This window comes from Hypanus sabinus, chromosome 4, assembly GCF_030144855.1.
Source record: "Hypanus sabinus isolate sHypSab1 chromosome 4, sHypSab1.hap1, whole genome shotgun sequence".
NCBI lineage: Eukaryota > Metazoa > Chordata > Chondrichthyes > Myliobatiformes > Dasyatidae > Hypanus > Hypanus sabinus.
Window position 1 is genome coordinate 104,771,767 of NC_082709.1, and position 20,325 is coordinate 104,792,091.

The window sequence follows — 20,325 nt, forward strand, 5'->3', positions numbered from 1 at the left end:
AGGAGTTTCTATTATTATAGATTCTTCAGTTTCAATTGTTCACTATGAAACAATTTCAGATCCAAATGATAGATTTTTGTTAATCACTGGCCTACTCTGTAGTAAAACAAGTGGTTATTGTTAATGTTTATGCTCCGATTATTGACTATCCTGAATTTTTTAAACACTTATTTACATCCCTTCCCAATTTAAATGACTGTATGTTGATAATGGGAGGAGATTTTAATTGCTGTTTAAATCCTTCAATGGATAGATCTAAGTATAATCAGGCACTTCTGAATAAATCGGCTACCTCTATTAATTCCTTTATGCTTGATTTTGGAATTTCAGAAATTTGGAGGTTTTTACATCCAAAAGAAAGAATTTTCATTCTTTTCCCATGTTTATCACAGTTATTCTAGAATTGACTACTTTTTCATTGACTCTCGTTTAATTCCCTCTGTTACTGACTGCAATTACTATTCCATTGCCATCTCTGACCATGCACCCCTGAAAATCTCTGTTAAATTAATGGATACACCTTCTAGTTTTGGACAATGGCGATTCAATTCTGTATTACTACAAAACTCGGATGCTGTGAATTTCATTAAGGAACAGATTGATTTCTTCTTTTCAACAAACTCTATGGAAAAAATTTCCAGTGGGGTTTATGGGATACTTCTAAAGCATATATCCATGGACAGATTATCTCATATTCTGCTGGACTGAAAAAACGAATTAATAAAGAGATTTGTATGTTGGTTGATAAAATTAAAGCAATTGACAAGGTATACTCTATTGCACCTAGTCAGGAGCTTTATATAAAAAAAAAGGTCGAACTTCAATTGGAGCATAGTTTACTTTTAACATCCTCGATTGAAAACCAATTAATTAAGTCTAGGAGTCAATTTTATATACATGGTGATAAAGCTGGTAAACTATTGGCTAGTCAATTGAAATCTGCTTCGGCTAAATGTCAGATTATTAAAATTAGTAAACGAGATGGAACTATGACCATTGATCATGATGAAATAAACAAATCTCTTCAAGAATTTTACACCTTATATCAAATAGAATCTCCTGATGATCCCACTATAATGCACGAATTCTTAAGGAAATTGAATGTTCCAAAATTATCACAATGAACATTTAGTATTAGATGCTCCTATTACAGAACAAGAAATAAAAGATGCTATTTCTTTGATGAATTCAAGATCTTTTTTTCAGTTGTTTCGTGGCACTAGACAAGTTGTCCTCTTAGCCCATTGTTATTTGATATTACCCTGGAACCTTTAGCTATTGCTGTTCTGTGTGTCAGACAAAGTGGTCAGCAGCACTGGGGCTCCACAAGGAACTGTCCTGTCTCCCTTTCTCTTCACCATCTACATCTCGGACTTCAACTACTGCACAGAGTCTTGCCATCTTCAAAAGTTTTCTGATGACTCAGCCATAGTTGGATGCATCAGCAAGGGAGATGATGCTGAGTACAGGGCTACGGTGGGAAACTTTGTCACATGGTGTGAGCAGAATCATCTGCAGCTTAATGTGAAAAAGACTAAGGAGCTGGTGGTGGACCTGAGGAGGGCTAAGGCACCGGTGACCCCTGTTTCCATCCAAGGGGTCAGTGTGGACATGGTGGAGGATTACAAATACCTGGGGATACGAATTGACAATAAACTGGACTGGTCAAAGAACACTGAGGCTGTCTACAAGAAGGGTACATCTCTACTTCCTGAGGAGACTGAGGTCCTTTAACATCTGCCGAATGATGCTGAGGATGTTCTACGAGTCTGAGGTGGCCAGTGCTATATCATGTTTGCTGTTGTGTGCTGGGGCAGCAGGCTGAGGGTTGCAGATACCAACAGAATCAACAAACTCATTCGTAAGGCCAGTGATGTTGTGGGGGTGGTTTCAGTTTCATAAATTTTTTGGCTTGAGTAAATTTATTTTATCAAATCCTATTATATCTAGTTTTTTCTTTCAACCCTCTGTCATGGATCAAACCCTTTTGGTATGGAAAACGAAGGGTATAATATGTTTTTGTGATTTATTTTTGGATAACTGTTTCATGTCTTTTGAACAGTTGTCTAATAAATATAATTTGCTCAGATCCCAATTTTTAGATACTTACAGATCAGAGATTTTTTGAATACAATGTTACCTACTTTTCCGATTTCATATCCAACTGATATCATGGAAAAAAAATTAAGCTTAAGCCCTTATCAAAAGGGTTAATAGCAATCATTTATGATATCATTATGAAAATACAGTCAGATATATCAAATAAAATTAAAAATGAATGGGAGAAGGAACTTCAACTTTCTTTACCTATAGAGAAATGGGAGAAAATTTTTCAATTAGTTAATTTTTCTTCTATTTTTGCTAAACATACGTTGATTCAATTTAAAGTTGTGCATAGGGCTCATATGTCCAAAGATAAATGAGCTTGTTTTTACTCATATAAATCCGATCTGTGATAGATGTCATTCTGAGGTAGCCTCTCTGACTCATATGTTTTGGTCTTGTCCTTTTTTGGAAAAATTTTGGAAAGATATTGTTGATACATTCTCTACAGTTTTGCACATTGACTTACAACCTCACCCTATCACTGCAATTTTTGGCTTACTAATGATTAATCTGCCCTCTGCAGCTTGGCGGATGATTGCATTTGCTACTTTAATGGCTAGAAGATCTATTTTATTGAATTGGAAAGAGATGAATCCTCCAACTACATCTCAGTGGTTTTCCCAAACCATATCCCGTTTAAACTTAGAAAAAATTAGAAGTGGTACCTTTGATCCCTTGGTTAAATTTGAAGAAACTTGGCGGCCTTTTATTCAATACTTTAATAGAATGTAATTTGATATTTTCGATTCCTTTATATTATTCATTAATTTGAGTAGAGGAGCGGAGTTGTCGACACTAATGATTTTATTTGATATAATACAACAGCCCAGCTTTGTTTAATTTAGTTTTAGTTTTGTTTAGTTTACTTTGTTCTTGATTTTTCAATTTGCGTTTTTTTTTCCATCTTTTTATTTCCTTGTATCTTGTTTATATTAAGGGTTGGGAGGTCAATTGTATTGGTGTTACCTATAGTTTTTACTCACATGTTAATTGCCAACAATGTAATCCCACTTCCTTTGTACTATTATGACCGTTGTGTATTTGTCTTTGAAAAATTTAATAAAAAGATTGAAAAAGAAAGAAAGAAACATTGAGACTTCCTTTTCTTTCTCAGATACTGCTAATCCGATGAGTTCCTCCAGCAGATTTATACAGCCAACTATGATTATGAGTATTTACACAGTTGGACCCATTTTCCATTTCTCTGCTTTATCTTTTGATAATAAAATCCCAGTGAAAACTTTTCTTAATTATGGTAAGGATCACTTGGCAAATATCAGGAGTGTCAGTGGTAATTTTTACAGGCACACTTCCTTACTCGCAGTTGCTTTATCACTGACATTCTGAGTGTTCTCTTATAAATTAGGTAAATAAAGGTCCCTGCTGCAGTAATACTAAATGAAATTGCCTAGAAAACTTTTTCTATAGGCCAACAAAAGGAACTTTATCAAAGTCCTTAACACTATCTAGAATTGCGCAATTTGTGGTTTGCATGCAATCTCAGACTTGTTTTGGGATCTGCATGCATTTGGTGCTGTGGCAGACACAGACATCTGAGTGTGTGCAATGATTTAAATAGTGTGCAAAGGGAATTTTGTTGTCAAATTCTGTCAAGCTTTAAGTTGTGCGCAATTTTCTGTTAAATTCACCCTTGGGCTATGAACAGCACAGATCAGCCATGCAGAAGTAGGCCTTTACAAAGCATGTGAGTCCTGCCATAGAGGAGCTATCTAACCAGATCGGAGGCCATGGCACTCGTTACTAACCTTACACGTGGCACTTCATACACCAAGTCCCTTTTAACTTTTTACTTGTCTTTCAAATCATGATCCCATGCACTCCCCGTACCTCAATTGTGATTCCAAATGCCTCTAGTTTATTGTGATGTCCACCCAATGGTGATGTAATCTGGAGCTTGCCTCACCCACAGATAGTGGAAAAATTGGAACCAGCACAGGACTTTAAATTTAATTGTTCCCTGTTTGTAGTTCCTTGCCTCCATATGTGTGGTCTTACAATACTTTTCCTTAAAGTGACACCTCCTATATTTTCCAGAAAAACTAAAAATTGTTATTTTTTTTTGTTTGTCTAGATGCTCAGTGGCCAGCAGCAACTTTCAATGATGACCTTACTGCAGAGCACAAGGCCACTGTGCAATGTAACACTTGACCAACATTGGAAAGGAGGCAACAATTTAACTGAGGTATGCAACTGAAATCTCTTCTCTTTTACATTTTTTTTCATTGTACATTGAGCTTTTTATTGCAGAATATCTTTCTTTAATATTGACACATAGTAACATGGTCTGTGGCATGTTATATTCTTCTGCAATATGCAGAGAAATAATCACTTCTTGTGCTAGGTTTTGAAATAATCAGAATTATTTATTAGAAGTAATATATGCAGCTGTAGAAATAACATCCATACCAGTGGAATGAACTGAATATACATGTGAAGGTGCACTGAATTAGAAAATTTAAGAATAGGAAAAATCTACAAAATCTAATAGGGAGCATATGATAACATAGTGTATTAGAAAGGGAAAGAGTGTGAATGAAATTCTCCATTGTGCATGAGTGTGTAGTATAAGGGTGATAACACTGATAGACCATTGCTACAAGATGGTGGTGTTAGTGTTCTTTCTTCCCATTAGAAGCTGGTCTGCTAATTCATCCATAGTATAGTGTGCTTCCAGCATTTATATTGTTTTTTTTGTCTCAACTGGTAAATTTAGATATAGTTTGTCTCCTCTTATTTATCACCTTCACCTCTCATTCAACTGTCTCTCATTCTCCACTGTCTTCTTTCAGCTGTCTCCATCACTACTTCATTCTGCACTGTGCTTCACCTTCCCCATTTTCTCTTCAGCCACCCCAAAGTAGAACTTGTTTTTACCTCTTAGTTTTTCCTGGTTATGATGAAAAGTTATCAACTTGAATTCACAACTAAGCAGCTCTTACCAGTTTGAACACTTCATTAGATATTTTTCTTTCTGCTCCCTATAAAGCAGGACATAAAGTGTAATTAAGGCCAGAAAGTGTGCAGAAAAGATTCACAATGATGTTGCCTGGATTGATGAGCTTGAGATTTAAGGAGAGATTGGAAAGGCTGAGTCTGTTTTTGCTCGAGCAAAGCAGGATGAAAGGTAACTAATTAGAGGTATGTAAAATAATAACATAGATAGCCAGACTCTTTCTCATGATACGGGTGTCTAAAACTAAAGGTCATATGTTTAAGGTGAGAGAGAGGAGGTTTAAATGACATCTGAGGGGTAAACCTTTCACAAAGATTTGTATCTGGAATGAGGAGGTGGTGGCTCAAAAGCAGTAACGTTTACAGTTGCATTTCACTGTATGGTTCGATGTACATGTGATAAATCAGAATATGAACATTTAAGAGGCAGCTCGACTGGTACTTGAATGAGCAGGGCAAGGCATAGAGGAATATGGAATTAATGCTGCAAGCATCCAGCAATATCTTTTTAATCTCTTCTGAGGATGCCTCAACCATGGAAGCAGTTTTCCTCTTGCTAACAGTCATAGAGCAGGAGAACATGGAAATAGGCCTTTTGGCTCAGGTAGTCCATGCAGACAATTGAGTATCCATTGTCTCTAATCCTACACTAATTCCATTTTATTTTTCTCCACTTTCCCATCTACTTCCCTGGATTCCACATGCACTTACAGTATGTGTTCAGGACAATTTACAGTGTGCAGTTAACTTACCACCATATGTATCTTTGGGATGTTTGAAGATGCAGCAGGTGTACCTAGAGGAAATCCATATTGTCACAGGGAACATATAAAAAATCCATAGAAGCAGGACCAGGGGATAAGGCAGGTTGCTGAGGTTGTGAGACAGCAGTTCTATAACTGACCTAAGTTTGTCTTTCACCATCATAATTTCAAATTGTCTCCTAATTTAATTTGATTGAAAAGATCCAGTATGCATCATATCTCTGCTTGCTTATCAATGCCAATCCTTTTGCCTCATAACCTCCATAGCATTAAACTTAGAGCCCTGGAATCATGCGGCGTTTGGCACTCCACATTCAGATCAATCAATGGGTATCCTTCTATATTAATCTCATCATTCAGCACTTGTCATGGCCTTTATGCTTCAGGGATCCAAATTCACCTGTAGACTCTTCTTAACCACCGTCAGGAGCCTAGCTTCACCCACACTCTCAGGTAATGCATCTCACCATTCTCTTCTGTCCTCTTGATTAGATGTTGAATTGAGCCCTTGTGTGTCCACAGAGCTGGATGTAAAAGAACTTGTGTGACTATTTGCTTATAATATACCGTAAATAGTGCTTTATAATCTCTCCCTTGCCAAGGTCAATGTAAATGATGGAAATTTATCCCAGAGAGAGCTAAGAGAGCTGACTACACCACTTGGCTTCATGGTTCTTTGTATTCCAACAGTGACTACATTTCAGTGGTTGCAACAAAACATTGTCCCTAAGCCCTAAATGGCTCTTCATAAATGACAGTTCATTCTGTTTGCTTTTACTGAAATAAATTCAATTTGATGCTTTGTAAGCAGCGAATTTTGGTGAGTGACCCTTGGCTCTGGACTGTATCTTTTTAAGGACATAAGCTGTGTCTCTGGCTTACTTGAGGCTCAATTTACAGGCAATAAGTTTCCTGCTTTTGCCATCCTGTGCTCGGGAAAATCACTCACTGTAATTATTACCAACTGTTGCTGTAATTAATTGAACCATGCCAGTTTTAAATTAGATGAAAAAGTAATTAAGAATTTCTGTGTTGAATTAGAACCAAAAATTGCGTATATACTGCTGAAAACAAAAATTGAACTAAAAACTAAATCTCTGAATCATTAAACTTCTTACTGAGTTTGTCAGGGTTGTGCTAGCTATATGGTAGAGCATTTCAAAACTAATCACATCATGTTCTTTCCCCACGGCTCACTTTTCAAATGGGTAGTGCAGTAACCTCTGTTGAGGCAACAGAATTGTGGTCACAGAATGAATGTAATTCCAACAAGACCATCAGTGTTGTTCAAATCTAGTAACCTAGCTGCCTTCCTGATGCAAATTTCTCACAGCTAAGTGGTGCTCATTATGATGTAGTCATGTTGAGTAGGTTTAGAAATAAGTCGGTTTTGTAAGAGTGCATTTATCTCAAGAGGTTGCAGAATTTGGATAAGATTGTGGCAATAAAGAGAGGATTGGAATATGATAATGGATATTTTTAAAATGAGGACTATGGCTTCTGTAGGTTAATGAGCCTACAGTGGATAGTGGGTCCAGATTGAGATAGAGCCAGCTGAGTTTTGGATGACTCATTAGACTCATTGCAAGTCTCCAGGCAATTTAAGGCATTGTTGAGTGTTTTTTCAGTATGCCATCAGAGGTAACTGAATAGATGGGTAAAGGGACAAAAATAGTGGCAGAAAATGACCTTGGTCAAATAAGGCCTCAAAGCTATGAGCACTATGCCTCAACCCAATGAGAGAGAGCAACCCAGTGACTCAGGAATGTTTGTGGTGGCAGCCAATGGCATGATCCTCAATTTTCCTAGTTTTCCTCAATTTCCTAAAAATTCAAGGAATTTTTAGAAATGCAGTGTGAAAAATCAAGTAACAAAAGGATCAAAAAAAGTGGTGGTGGGCTATGAATGAGTGTCTTCAGTGAACCAAGAGGCAGTCTGCAGATTCAAAGAAGGGAGCCTACGTGTTCCAAAGTGAACGTTATTAGCATGATGTAATTGTAATCATTTCAGAAGTAAGTTATGGTATAATTCCTAGTTCAGCATGTTTCCTTACAGCAGAGCTGTAGATATTTTAAATCTTGAGCCTCAGTAGCTGAACTCCATGGCCTTCATGATGGAATTCCTTCTGGAAACTGACAATGCATTATATCCTTACTCTTTATTCTCCAGGCTGCCCTGTTATTGCAAAGTGGATTCTGGTCATTTAAACAGTGAATCTTTTGAAAGTTTATGCCTTCAGCTCAGTTGTGTTTTCCTGGCTTAAGTGCATTTGGGCCAGTCATGAGATCTTATGGTTCTTTCAACCCTCTCTTTGTCTGATGTTAGCCAATTGACTAGGGTTAGGAGCAGGTTTTAACCAGAGCTTGGAACTTAATCAAGGAGTTCAGAGTTTCCTTAAGAAATCCTATTGTGGATCACAATACCTATACAAAATCATAGGCAACCATTAGCTGCTTAGATATTTAAAATGTACCTAACTCCAAGTGTCTTCTACCTAGCTGTGAGAGGTTTCTCTGCTTTTTTTCCTTTCCAGAAGTTCAGCCAATTTGGAGTGGGATTGTCACTTTATTGCAGTTTCATTATCATGCCCTGGGACTTTTGGATCTTTTTGGCTAATTCAGTCATCCTTTAACAAGCAAATATGAATATTAAGTTCATAAAGGAAACATAATATTTACTAAATCAATTCTTAGGCAACTAGCAAACCACAGCTGTTGACAGGCATCAGGATTCAGCCACTGCATGGAGATTAAATTTCAGCAGCTTTGCCAAGGGGAAAAACTAGGGATCAAGCTTTGGATATCGATCATTTCCAGATTTTTTTGAGGATTGCGGTAATGGCAGATGTCAATGAATGAAAAAAGGGCAAGGTTCTGTTTGCAGAAAGTTTGCATCATACCCCAAATGGAGTGTGGCATTCAGTATGGGACAGTGCAACCCTAAGAAGGATGCATTGACTTTGGAAGCAGTATGTTAAAATTCACAAAATGATGTCAAAGTTTAAAGATTAAATTCATGAGTTTGAAAGTTCCTGCTTGCACTCCATTTTAATTCAAAGAGCTGAAGTATCTCACCATTGACCCTTTATTCCCCTTGTTTACAGTTTAATTGTGAAAAGTAAAGACTTTTGACCAGATTTAGCACAGCCTTTGTTTAATTTGGCAGTGAAGAAAATGGTAGTTTTGTGACAATTGAGCAATTATGAACCATGTAACTTAATGGAAGAATTAGCTTTCTTAAAATAGTACATCATATAATGGAAATTTTACTGTTAATATTTTATCTTTTTAAAATGTTACTAGTAAAAAAGCAGCAAGCAGAAAGTGCACCTTCTTTGGCTATTGATGTAACTGAGAAGATCACAATTGTAATTTCACTAGTAGAGACTACCAGTCTCACAGTCTCACAGATATATATGTGTGGTTATATATAAGCCATTGCCAAGCCATCATTAGGTTGCATCTGGAAATTCTAGTTGGTGGACGATTTCTCGCCACGCCGCTCTGACGTATTGAGAAATCATGTACTTGGCAGGTTACAGCAGTAGTTTGCCATTGCCTTCTGCTGGGTGAGTTTAAAGAGATCACCTCCTCTTGCAGTGGATGACCACGACATGTAAGTGTCTTGTTATGCTCTTAGTGCTCCACAAACGCCTTCTAGCTTGCCTTGTTGACCATTTGACCATCGGTCTCCTGTACTCAATCTGCCAGGGCCAGACTTCACACGCTGGGCCAGACAAATCCCCTACTTCACCGAGGGTCGAAGACCCGTCGGCTTCCCTCACCTGGTTTGGTTTGTCTTCTGAGATGGTTTACCGGGGAGTGGCCGCTGCATATGCTACAGCTACTTGGAGCCACAGGTGAAGAGCTGAGCGCCATGTTGGGACCAAAGGTGGATGAGCTGCCCTGAAAAAGTGCACCCCATACACCCAAGCACATGAACAAAAAAGACTGTTTGTGGTTTATGTACTATCTTTTGGATGTAGTTATATAATCACTAATGTGATATGAGTATATGTGGTAACTAACTTATGAACGATGAAGTATCAAGATAACTGACAAAATGTTTAGTTTTTAGTCGTGTGGTTTGAGAGATAAGTATAACCAGATCACAAGTTGTCCGTTCCTTTATTTATGGGGTGGCATCACGGTGCGGTAGCTGGCTCTTCTGTGACTGTTGAGTGCTGACTTGGAGTTTGCATGTTCCCTCTGTTACCATGTGCATTTTCCACAACTCCTGTCACACTTCTTAAGATATGCTGGGTGGGAAGTTGATTGGTTACCCCTGCTGAATGTAGGTGGTGGGGAAATCAGGGTGATAGGTTCCTGAGACAGAACAGGTTGCAGGGAAATAGAAGAGGACGGGTTTACTCTGAGCACTGACAAAGTCTCAGTTGGCCAACAATGTTGTAAGGAAATGTGAAAACAATATAACCACTCTTTATCGTTGGGCGGAAATAAAGGTAGTGTCCTGATATATCTTGTATTTGTTTATGTGCAGGATGATGGAGCCATGATTTAAGAGTTCCACAGTATGTCATTGGTCTTTGCGTAGACCTTAGAATTCAAGGATTTGAATTTATGACCCTCTAACTTGAGTGGCAGTAATGCTACTGAGGCACAATTTACATTGCTTCTTATGGGGATATTGGTTTAATACTGTCAAATGTACTGAGGTATACTGAGGACCTTTGATTCGTGTGCCATCCAGACAGATTATTCCATACTTAATTATACTGCGGTAATAAAAAGAAAACAGCACAGTGTATTGTTACAGTTACAGAGAAAGTCCAGTGTAGGTAACAAATGAAATGTAAGGCTGGAGTCAGCGGGAGATGCTCATGGAGTGAGTACTGTTTTGGATTCGCTCCACAACCTTTACTTTTTTTTTAACCTTTGATCACCCTTATTCAGCTTATTTTTACCTATACCGAAAGTTTCTTTGTTAATTTTTTTTGAACTTACTGTTAAGAGTTTGTCGTGAACTTTTGAAGATATGCAAACAGAAATGTCTCTCAGGTCTAAAGGACGAGAACCCGGACGCAATCCGAACGGTAACGGAAAGAAGCAGGCTCCGCCACAACACACTCAATTAACTTATGAATTGTTTATGGAGGTTTTGGACAAAAAATTTGATGAACTACAACAATTTTTTAAACAAGATATGAAGGCTTTTCAAGATTACATGGTTAAGACGGATTCAGTAATTAACCAGCAACAAGCTCTTATCGCATCTCTGCAAGAAGATGGTCGGAAGCGAGATTTGTCTATTGAAAAACTGCAACAGGATTTAATTTCGACCGTTAAACTGATGGAAGCACTTAAAGCCAAGAGTGACGATTTTGAGAATCGGTCCAGAAGACAGAATCTACGTATACTTGGTCTTCCAGACGGCATAGAAAAAGATGACCCTTCGAAATATTTTGCTCAACTATTAAAAGAAGCGTTTCCGACGATTTTCCCAAATAACCCTCCTTTATTGGATTGGGCACATAGAATTCGGCGTCGATCACCGAGTGCTACAGACAAACCTCCGGTTGTAATTGTCCAGTTTCACTATGTACACGACAAAGAACAACTTATTCGTGCAGCTCGTCGGGCAGGAATGGTTAAATTTCAAGAATACTGCTTCCGTCTGGTTGAAGACTTTAGTCCTGATCTTTTAAAAAAAAGGCTTCTTTTTAAACCGTTGATGGCTGAATGTTATGAGAAAAATCTGAAACCTACGCTCCTATACCCTGCGAAGCTTGGAATCTCTCCGTTGAATGCTCCACGCCAGGTTTTCCTTTCAACTTCAGAAGCGAGAAATTATCTGGAGAAGAACTTCCCTACTGCTATAGATACCAGTCTTTAATAAATGAACGATTCTGATTGTGTAAGATGGTTCTCGATTTCTTAAACCAGAATTAACCTCTGGTTATTGGTGTAGGTTTATCCTATACTTTATACTTAAGTTAAAGTGTGTTTTTGTCATATTAATTGCTTTGTCTTATACACTTTAACCATTATACTACATTCTTGTCTATTAACTTTGTTCCTTCGAAGGTATATTTTCAACCCTTTGAAGGTGAATTTTTTTTTGATTAAGATGGTGGTTTTTTGAAAAAGATTTTTGGTTTTGCTTAAGATAGCGTTATTTTTTTCTTTCTTTCGTCTTCTTCCTACAATGCATCGCTTATCATAGCTTAAATATTTTTTGTTTTGTCTGGGCTAGAGCCCGATTTATAAGTTTTTTTTTAGTGACTATATTCTTATTTTTTTCAACTAACTATACTTAGAAATATGGTTTTTATTATAGCAATTTTAATTTTTAAAGTTGGGGTGATTTTTTTGTATATCCTTTATATATGGAGTGCTCTTCCGCTGACATAGGGGTAGAATTAGTCTCATTCTTTTTTAAGCCATATTTTGACTTTTTCTCTTTTTCTTGGGGGGGGGGGTGGGGGGATGGTCTGTTTCCTAATTTTATTTTTTTTTTGCATCAGTTTGTGTTTTTTCATTTGGGCTGTTTTTGAACTTCAAATATGTCTGCGTAGTCGTCACTTCCGGGTCCTCTCTTTACTTTTGTTCCTCTTCCGGGTGCATGAGTTTACAAGTTGGTTAACCCTTTCTATACCAAAGGGTTGATTTTAGAATTATGGCTCAGACCATTAATTTTGTGTCTTGGAATACTAATGGTTTAAATCATCCAATTAAACGAAAGAAGATTTTCAGAGTATTCCCAAGACTTAATGCTCATATCATTTTTGTACAAGAAACTCATGTGAGGAAGGAGGACAAATCTCGTTTTTTTAGATTTTGGCAGGGTCAACAGTATCATGCAAATTCGAACGCTAAAGTAAAAGGAGTTTCAATTTTTATTGACTCCTCTATTCCATTTGTTCAACATGATATTTTTTCGGATCCTAATGGTAGATTTTTGTTAATTACGGGTTTACTTTGTAATAAAAAGGTTGCTTTGGTTAATGTTTATGCTCCAAATGTGGATTGTCCTGACTTTTTTTAAGTCTTTATTTACTTCTTTACCCAATCTAAATGAATATAAGTTAATAATGGGTGGTGACTTTAATTGTTGTTTAAATCCTTTGATGGATAAATCTTTATCTATTCAGACTTTACCTAATAAGTTGGCCACTTGTATTAACTCTTTTTTGACTGACAATGGAGTTTTTGATGTCTGGAGATTTCGGCATCCTAACGACAAAGAGTTTTCTTTTTTCTCACATGTTTATCACTCTTATTCGAGAATTGATTATTTTTTTGTTGACTCTTGTTTTATTCCATTGGTAATCGGTTGTAACTATGATATTATAGATATCTCTGACCATGCTCCATTATTACTTTCTATGAAATTTACGGATACAGTTTCTAATGCCAGACAATGGCGATTTGACTCTACCTTATTGCAAGACTCGGACTTTATAAATTTATGAAGGAGCAGATCGACTTCTTCTTTTCAAATAATTCCACAGATGGTATCTCCTGCGGAACACTTTGGGACACTTTTAAAGCATATATACGTGGACAGATTATCTCTTACTCTGTTGGTTTGAGAAAACGTACTAAGACGGAAACTCTTTTATTGGTCGATAAAATTAAAGAGATTGATAAGAAATATTCGATTACTCCTAGTAAGGAGCTTTACAAACAAAGGGTTGAACTTCAAATGGAACATAGTTTATTACTTACATCCTTGATTGAAAATCAATTAATGAAAACCAGATCTGATTTTTATATACATAGTGATAAATCTGGTAAACTGTTAGCTAGTCAATTGAAGAATGCTTTGGTTAAACGTCAAATCACTAAGATTTGTCAGCAGAATGGGAATTTGACAGTTAATCATGATGAGATAAATAAGGCATTTCAAGACTTCTATACCTCCCTGTATCAATCTGAATTTCCTCAGGATCGTAATACCATGTGTGATTTTCTTGGGAAATTAAATTTCCCAAGATTATCATCTGATGATCTTTCAATATTGGATACTCCTATTACGGATGTAGAAATTAAAGGGGTTATTTCCTCAATGAATTCTGGGAAAGCACCGGGTCCAGATGGTTATACAGTAGAATTTTTAAAACATTTTTCTGCTACTCTTTCCCCTTGGTTATGTAAGGTTTTTGAGGAAGCAATTAGATTGGGGAATTTGCCACAATCTTTTTATAGAGCTTCCATTTCTCTAATATTGAAGTAAGATAAAGACCCTACTGACTGCGCATCCTATAGACCAATATCTTTATTGAATGTAGACTCCAAGATTTTTTCCAAGTTACTGGCATCCAGATTGGAGAAGGTATTACCCAAAATTATTTCAAAAGATCAAACTGGTTTTATTAAAAATTGCTATTCTTTTTTCAACATTAGGAAATTATTGAATATTGCTTATACTCCCTCACATGACATTTCAGAATGCGTGATTTCATTAGATGTGGAGAAAGCATTTGATAGAGTTGAATGGCCTTACTTATTTAATGTGTTGGAGAAGTTTAATTTTAGTCCGATATTCATATCTTGGATTAAATTGATCTATCACACTCCAGTAGCCTCAGTGTTTACCAATAATCAAAGATCTCCCTTTTTTCGCCTATTTCGGGGCACGAGACAAGGATGTCCTCTTAGCCCATTACTATTTAACATTGCCTTAGAACCTTTGGCTATTGCCATCAGACAATCACAGGATATTTTGGGTATTAATCGTGGGACAGACATTCATAAGTTATCTTTGTATGCAGATGATTTATTACTATTCATTTCTAACCCTGAGAAATCTATCCCAGCAGCTTTATCATTATTGGCTCAATTTAGTGAGTTTTCTGGGTATGTTAAATCTTAATAAAAGTGAATTATTTCCTTTGAATAGACAGGTCCCAATATATGGAAATTTACCTTTTAAATTAGTTAATGATTCTTTTATTTATTTAGGGATCAAAATCACAAAAAAACCATAAAGATTTATTTAGATTTAATTTTTTACCCTTAATTGATCAGATTAAAGGCTTGTTTACTAAGTGGTCACCATTATCTTTATCTCTAATAGGTAGGATTAATGCTATTAAGATGGTTATTTTACCTAAGTTCTTATATATTTTTCAAGCGGTACTAATTTTTATTCCGAAATCTTTTTTTTACTAATGTTGATTCAAAAATTTCTTCATATGTATGGCAGAATAAAAATCCCAGGTTAGGTAAAATATATTTACAGAAGACAAAGAAGGAAGGCGGATTAGCTTTACCTAATTTCAGATTTTATTATTGGGCAGTTAATATTAGATACTTGTTCTGTTGGTTGAAAGATTGGGGTGGATCTTTTGGCCCTCATTGGGTGAGTTTAGAAATTAAATCTGTATCAACTTATGTTCTGGGTTCTATTTTAGGGACTTCTCTCCCTTTTGCTCTCTCTAAATTGCCAAAACGAATTGACAACCCGATAGTTAAACATACTTTACGTATATGGTTTCAATTTCGGCAGTTTTTCGGGTTGACTCAATTCGTTTTAAATAGTCCTATTGTATCTAATTGTTTTTTCCACCCTTCCACTATAGATCAAGCTTATTCGGCTTGGAAAACTAAGGGATTACTAAGATTTTCTGATTTATTTTTGGACAATTGTTTTAAGTCTTTTGAGCAATTATGCAACAAATATAACTTGCCTGGATTTCATTTTTTTAGATATTTACAGATTAGACATTTTTTAAGTACTGTACTCCCTACGTTTCCAAATTTTGTGCCTTCAGATATTTTGGAGAGTTTGTTTGAATTAGACCCTTTTCAAAAAGGGCTTATTTCAAAACTTATTATGAAGATACGTTCAGAGCCCCTTTATAAGACCAAAAAGGATTGGGAAAGAGAGCTTAACCTTATTATTCCTAGTGAGAATTGGGATAGAATTCTTCAATTAGTTAATACATCATCGATATGTGCCAAGCATTTATTAATACAACTTAAGGTCCTACATAGGGCCCATATGTCCAAGGATAAATTAGCTCATTTTTACTCTTATATTAATCCTATCTGTGATAGATGTCAATCTGAAGTCGCGTCTTTAACTCATAAGTTTTGGTCATGTTCATTTTTGAAAAACTATTGGAAAGATATTTTTGATATTATTTCTGCGGTTTTGAATATTGATTTACAACCTCACCCTATTACCGCAATTTTTGGTTTACCAATGTTAGACTCACTGCATTTATCTTCTTCAGCCCGTCGAATGATTGCATTTCTAACTCTGATGGCTAGAAGATCTATATTGTTGAATTGGAAGGAAATTAACCCTCCCACTGTATTTTATTGGTTCTCTCAAACTATGTTATGTTTAAATTTAGAAAAAATTAGAAGTGGTGTTTTTGATACTTCTATTAAATTTGAAAAGTTATGGAGACCATTTATTCAACATTTTCATATGATGTAATATGAGCCTGTTCCAAGTTCATTTGATTTCTCAGCTTTTGGCTTATGTATGTTGAGAGGACCGGAAGTGACGGCATTGATGAATATTTATTCTTGTGAGATATTATAAACAGCCCTTTTTTTTTCTTCTTTCTTTTCCCAATGTTTCTTTTTTTCTTCTTTTTTTTGCTTCTTTTTTCTCTTTATTAGTTATTAGATTAGTAGATTAGCTAATTTTGCATTATATATTTTTTTTTCTTTTTTCTGTTTTTTTATATCATATATTATGAAATATTTAGACTTACCATGTTCATGCATATACTGTATGGTTTATGTCTTGGTAAACTCATTTATACTGTAACTATTGTGTGTCTTTTTTCATCTGTAATGGAATTTGTATGTTTGTAATTTTTTTTATTAATATATCATTTGTATTTTGTCCTTTTATTAATACTAATAAAAAGATTTAAAAAGAAAAGAAAGAAATGTAAGGCTCGTGACAAGAAAGATTAGGAGATCAAGAGTTTATCTTTTAGTGTGTGGGAGGTATGGATGATTATGGTTTCATCATGCTAAATAATTTGTTTCATCAACTGAAAACTGACTTGCAACTCTTTAGATACTCCATGCTCATTACTTAGTGCTAGATAACTTTTTGTGTGGTTTGCAGGTCACTTTTGTGGGATTTTCTAGTTCAGCTGAAGATGCCACTTCTGCTGGAAAGCAGGTAATGTCACCAATCTTAAAGAACATAATCTAGTACATACTGTAACCAGCTCCTCTGTGTGCAATGTAGTAAGTGCTATTAATGAGCTGGACTGCTTTGCTAGCTTTTTTATTGGTGGAAAACATACCAACTTAGGGAGTGCCAATAGTTGTAATTCTACTGCCGTAAGTTATTATCTCAATCTATGTTTTATTACCTTTGAAAGTCAACTTTGGGACTAAGATCCGTAGGGGAAAGTCAACAAAAAAAAACATTATAAAGCTGGTGTTCTTTGATCAATGAGAGGTGATCTCATTGAAGCATACTAAATTCCCATAGGGCTTGATGGAATAGAGGCAGGGTTGCTGCTTTTCCAAGCTGCATGATCTAGGAACAGGGTCCACATTCAAAATAACAAGTCATCCTTTGAAGGCAGATTAGAATATTTTTCCCAACCCTGGAGATTGTGAATCTTTGGAATTCTCTACCCTAGAGGGCTACGGAGGCTCAGTCCCTGAGTCTATTCAAGACAGTTAGATGTTAAGGGAATCAAGGGATGTACAGTTGGCCCTCCTTATCCACGGGTTCTGCATGCGCTGATTCAACCAACCGCGGATCGGGAAAATCTGGAGGTTCTCTCTCCAGCACTTGTTGTTTGAGCATGTTCAGACTCTTTTTTTCTTGTCATTATTCCCTAAGCAATACAGTATAACAACTATTTACATAGCATTTACATTGTATTAGGTATTATAAGTAATCTAGAGATGATTTAAAGTATACAGGAGGATGTACATAGGTTACCATGGATTGGGAATGGGAAAAAAAGACGGAAGTTCTCTAAGTCGGAACAGGTACATCTGGTATTATTTAGCATCAGTTAGTCAAATGTTTGTCTTAGTATCTAGTGTATATTTTACCTTTTTATGCATATAAAACACTTCAGAAACGTATGTATTTCAATATTTAAACCACTGCATTGCTTACTAATAATTGTATCTTTTATCAGGGCAGGGCCTTCTCATGCTCCATTATTCTCACTTTATCCTTTAAAATTGTTCCAATCATTGACCGACTGTAGCCTAACGCTTTTCCAATGACGTTTCACCTCTTTCCGATCGCTTTATTATTTCCACTTTATTTTCAATTATGATCGTTTTCTGGAACAGAAACACTGCGGGTGGCAGTCCTGAGCTCCACTGGGTTCTTAAGTCCACCACACTGAGACAGGTTAAATAAGCTCCAGAGCTCTGCCGGGTCTTACAGTCCACAGACTTGAGCATCCAGGCTTTTTGGTATCCGTGGGGGGGGGGGGGGGGGTCCCAGATAAGAAAGGCCGATGGTATGTACAATTAAGGAAATTGTAGTGAGGTATAATATCAGTGCAGTGGTCTACACCTGCTTCTGATTCATTTGTGTTTATGCTCTGCCCTCTATTCAGCACTTGCAGCAAAGGTTAAAGAATAAAAAGTAACTGTATAGGAATAGGCAATTTGGTAAGATTTTGTAAGACTATGTAGTCAGTTTGCTTTTGACTGTCTTGACCCATTTGAAATCCATATTCAGTAATGTGACTCACTCAGTTAATCTGTTATTTCTCTTGAGCAGGCACTTGCTGCTAATGACCTGGAGCTTTCTGATTGGCTGAGTTCACTACAGCTTTTCAATTTAAAGAATACTGAAATTGCTCTTTTGAATGATTTGAAGAAACACTCCAGGACAAAAGAGAAAACTGTCAGCCAGGTAATAAAACAAGTGGTCAGAGGCTTGGGATACATGTGAGACCAGTGCAAAAGCTGAAGTGTCTATTTTACATGCAGACAAGATTCTTACGATTGCTGCATTAAGCTGTTGCACAGCTACATAGGGAAAGCAAGCAGGAGGAAACTGTGCTGAGATATGTTTAATTTATTATCCTCAACAGAAGGAGCAAAATTAATGCTATCTCAATTAGAAATTCATTTATTTTCCCTTTAATAATTCTAAATGCAAAGAAATGGTTATTACACATTTAGCATGCACCCCAATGTATATATGTGGATGACTGCAAATAGGTTCATCCTATCTCACACCCTTACATATGTCTGTTGTCTCTTCAGTTTCTGTAACAGTCCTCTGTACCTGACAATCAAGTTTTTGCTGTCATGATAATGCCCAGATTTAATCACTGTGCAATTGGTAAGCATGCCTTTTCAGCTTTCCACACTTTAAGATCTAATTTCTTGCTGTCTCTTTAACTGTGCACTCACAACTCTGTGGTTACCCAGAAGTTTACAGATGACACCACTGTAGTGGGCTTTATCTCAAAAAACAATGAGTCAGGGTACAGGAGGGAAATAAAGAGATGGTAACATGATGACATGACAACGACCATTCCCTCTCTGTCAGGAAAACAAGAGCAGGTCATTGACTTCAGCAAGGTGATTGGTGCATATGCTCCTGTGTACATCAGTGGTGCTGATGACACACTGGTTGAGCCCTTCGAGTGGCTAGAGACCGACATCGCCAATAAACTATCCTGATACAATCACATGGACACTATGACAAAGAAAGCTCATTGACCCTCGCCAATTTTTATCGATGGGTCATTTAAAGCATCCTATGCAGAGGCATTACAGCTTGGCATGGCAGCTGCTCTGCACATGACTGCAAGAAACTGCAGATATTTTGGAAACAGCTCAGCACATTATGGAAACCAGCCTCCCTTCCATAGAGTCTGTGTATACTTCTTGCTGGCTCAATAAAGCAGCCAGTATTATCAAAGACTCCATCCATCCTGGATGTTCTCTCTTCTCCCTTCTCCTATTGAAAAGAAGATAGAAATACCTGAAAGCATGTGACACCAGGCTCAGAGGCAGCTTCTGTTCCATTGTTAATATATATTGACGATTGAACTGTTCCCCAGTGGGATAAGATGAATTTTTGACCTCACAGTCTATACCTTGTTATGACTTGAATTGATCTGAAAGAATGGTATGCAAGACAAGTTTTTCCACTGTACTCGGTGGAAAACAATAATAATAAACCACGAGCCACCTCCAATCCTTCTGCAACAACTTGCTGCCTTTTGGAATCTTGTTCACATGCTGACCTCGCACCCTTGATTAAAAGCTTGCAGAAAGAGGTACCATAAAAATCTGCATCCTCAAACTTTTCATCATGTACTCTAGTGTCTGCTGTTGTAGCTTGCCTTGGGGTTTTCTTTAATTGCATTGCTGTGAAGGGTGTTTGAGTTAAATGTGCCACTTAAATAAATCATCCAATAATGTAGAAAATCAGTGGAGACTCTTGAGAATAAATAGTGCAGAGGTTTAATCTAAATTATGAATAAACCAACTACTCTGTGATGGAAGGCAAACTATTTCAACTATAATCTCCCATGGTTCAGCAT

The 20,325-nt window shown here is 36.6% G+C and overlaps 1 protein-coding gene across 7 annotated transcripts in view; it reads left to right on the plus strand.

The window, feature by feature from the left end:
* The window catches only part of akap11 (A kinase (PRKA) anchor protein 11), a 93,402-nt gene that overhangs the window by 16,484 nt on the left and 56,593 nt on the right, over window positions 1–20,325 (plus strand). For 4 of the 7 annotated variants that reach the window (XM_059967804.1, XM_059967803.1, XM_059967805.1 and 1 more), the window contains exons 3-5: window positions 4,199–4,309; window positions 16,902–16,958; window positions 18,543–18,677. In XM_059967804.1, coding sequence (XP_059823787.1) covers window positions 4,199–4,309; window positions 16,902–16,958; window positions 18,543–18,677 — 303 coding nt within the window. Of the gene's footprint in view, window positions 1–4,198; window positions 4,310–5,113; window positions 5,252–16,901; window positions 16,959–18,542; window positions 18,678–20,325 lie in introns of all 7 variants that reach the window. The other 3 variants (XM_059967808.1, XM_059967809.1, XM_059967806.1) reach the window with 3 other exon arrangements.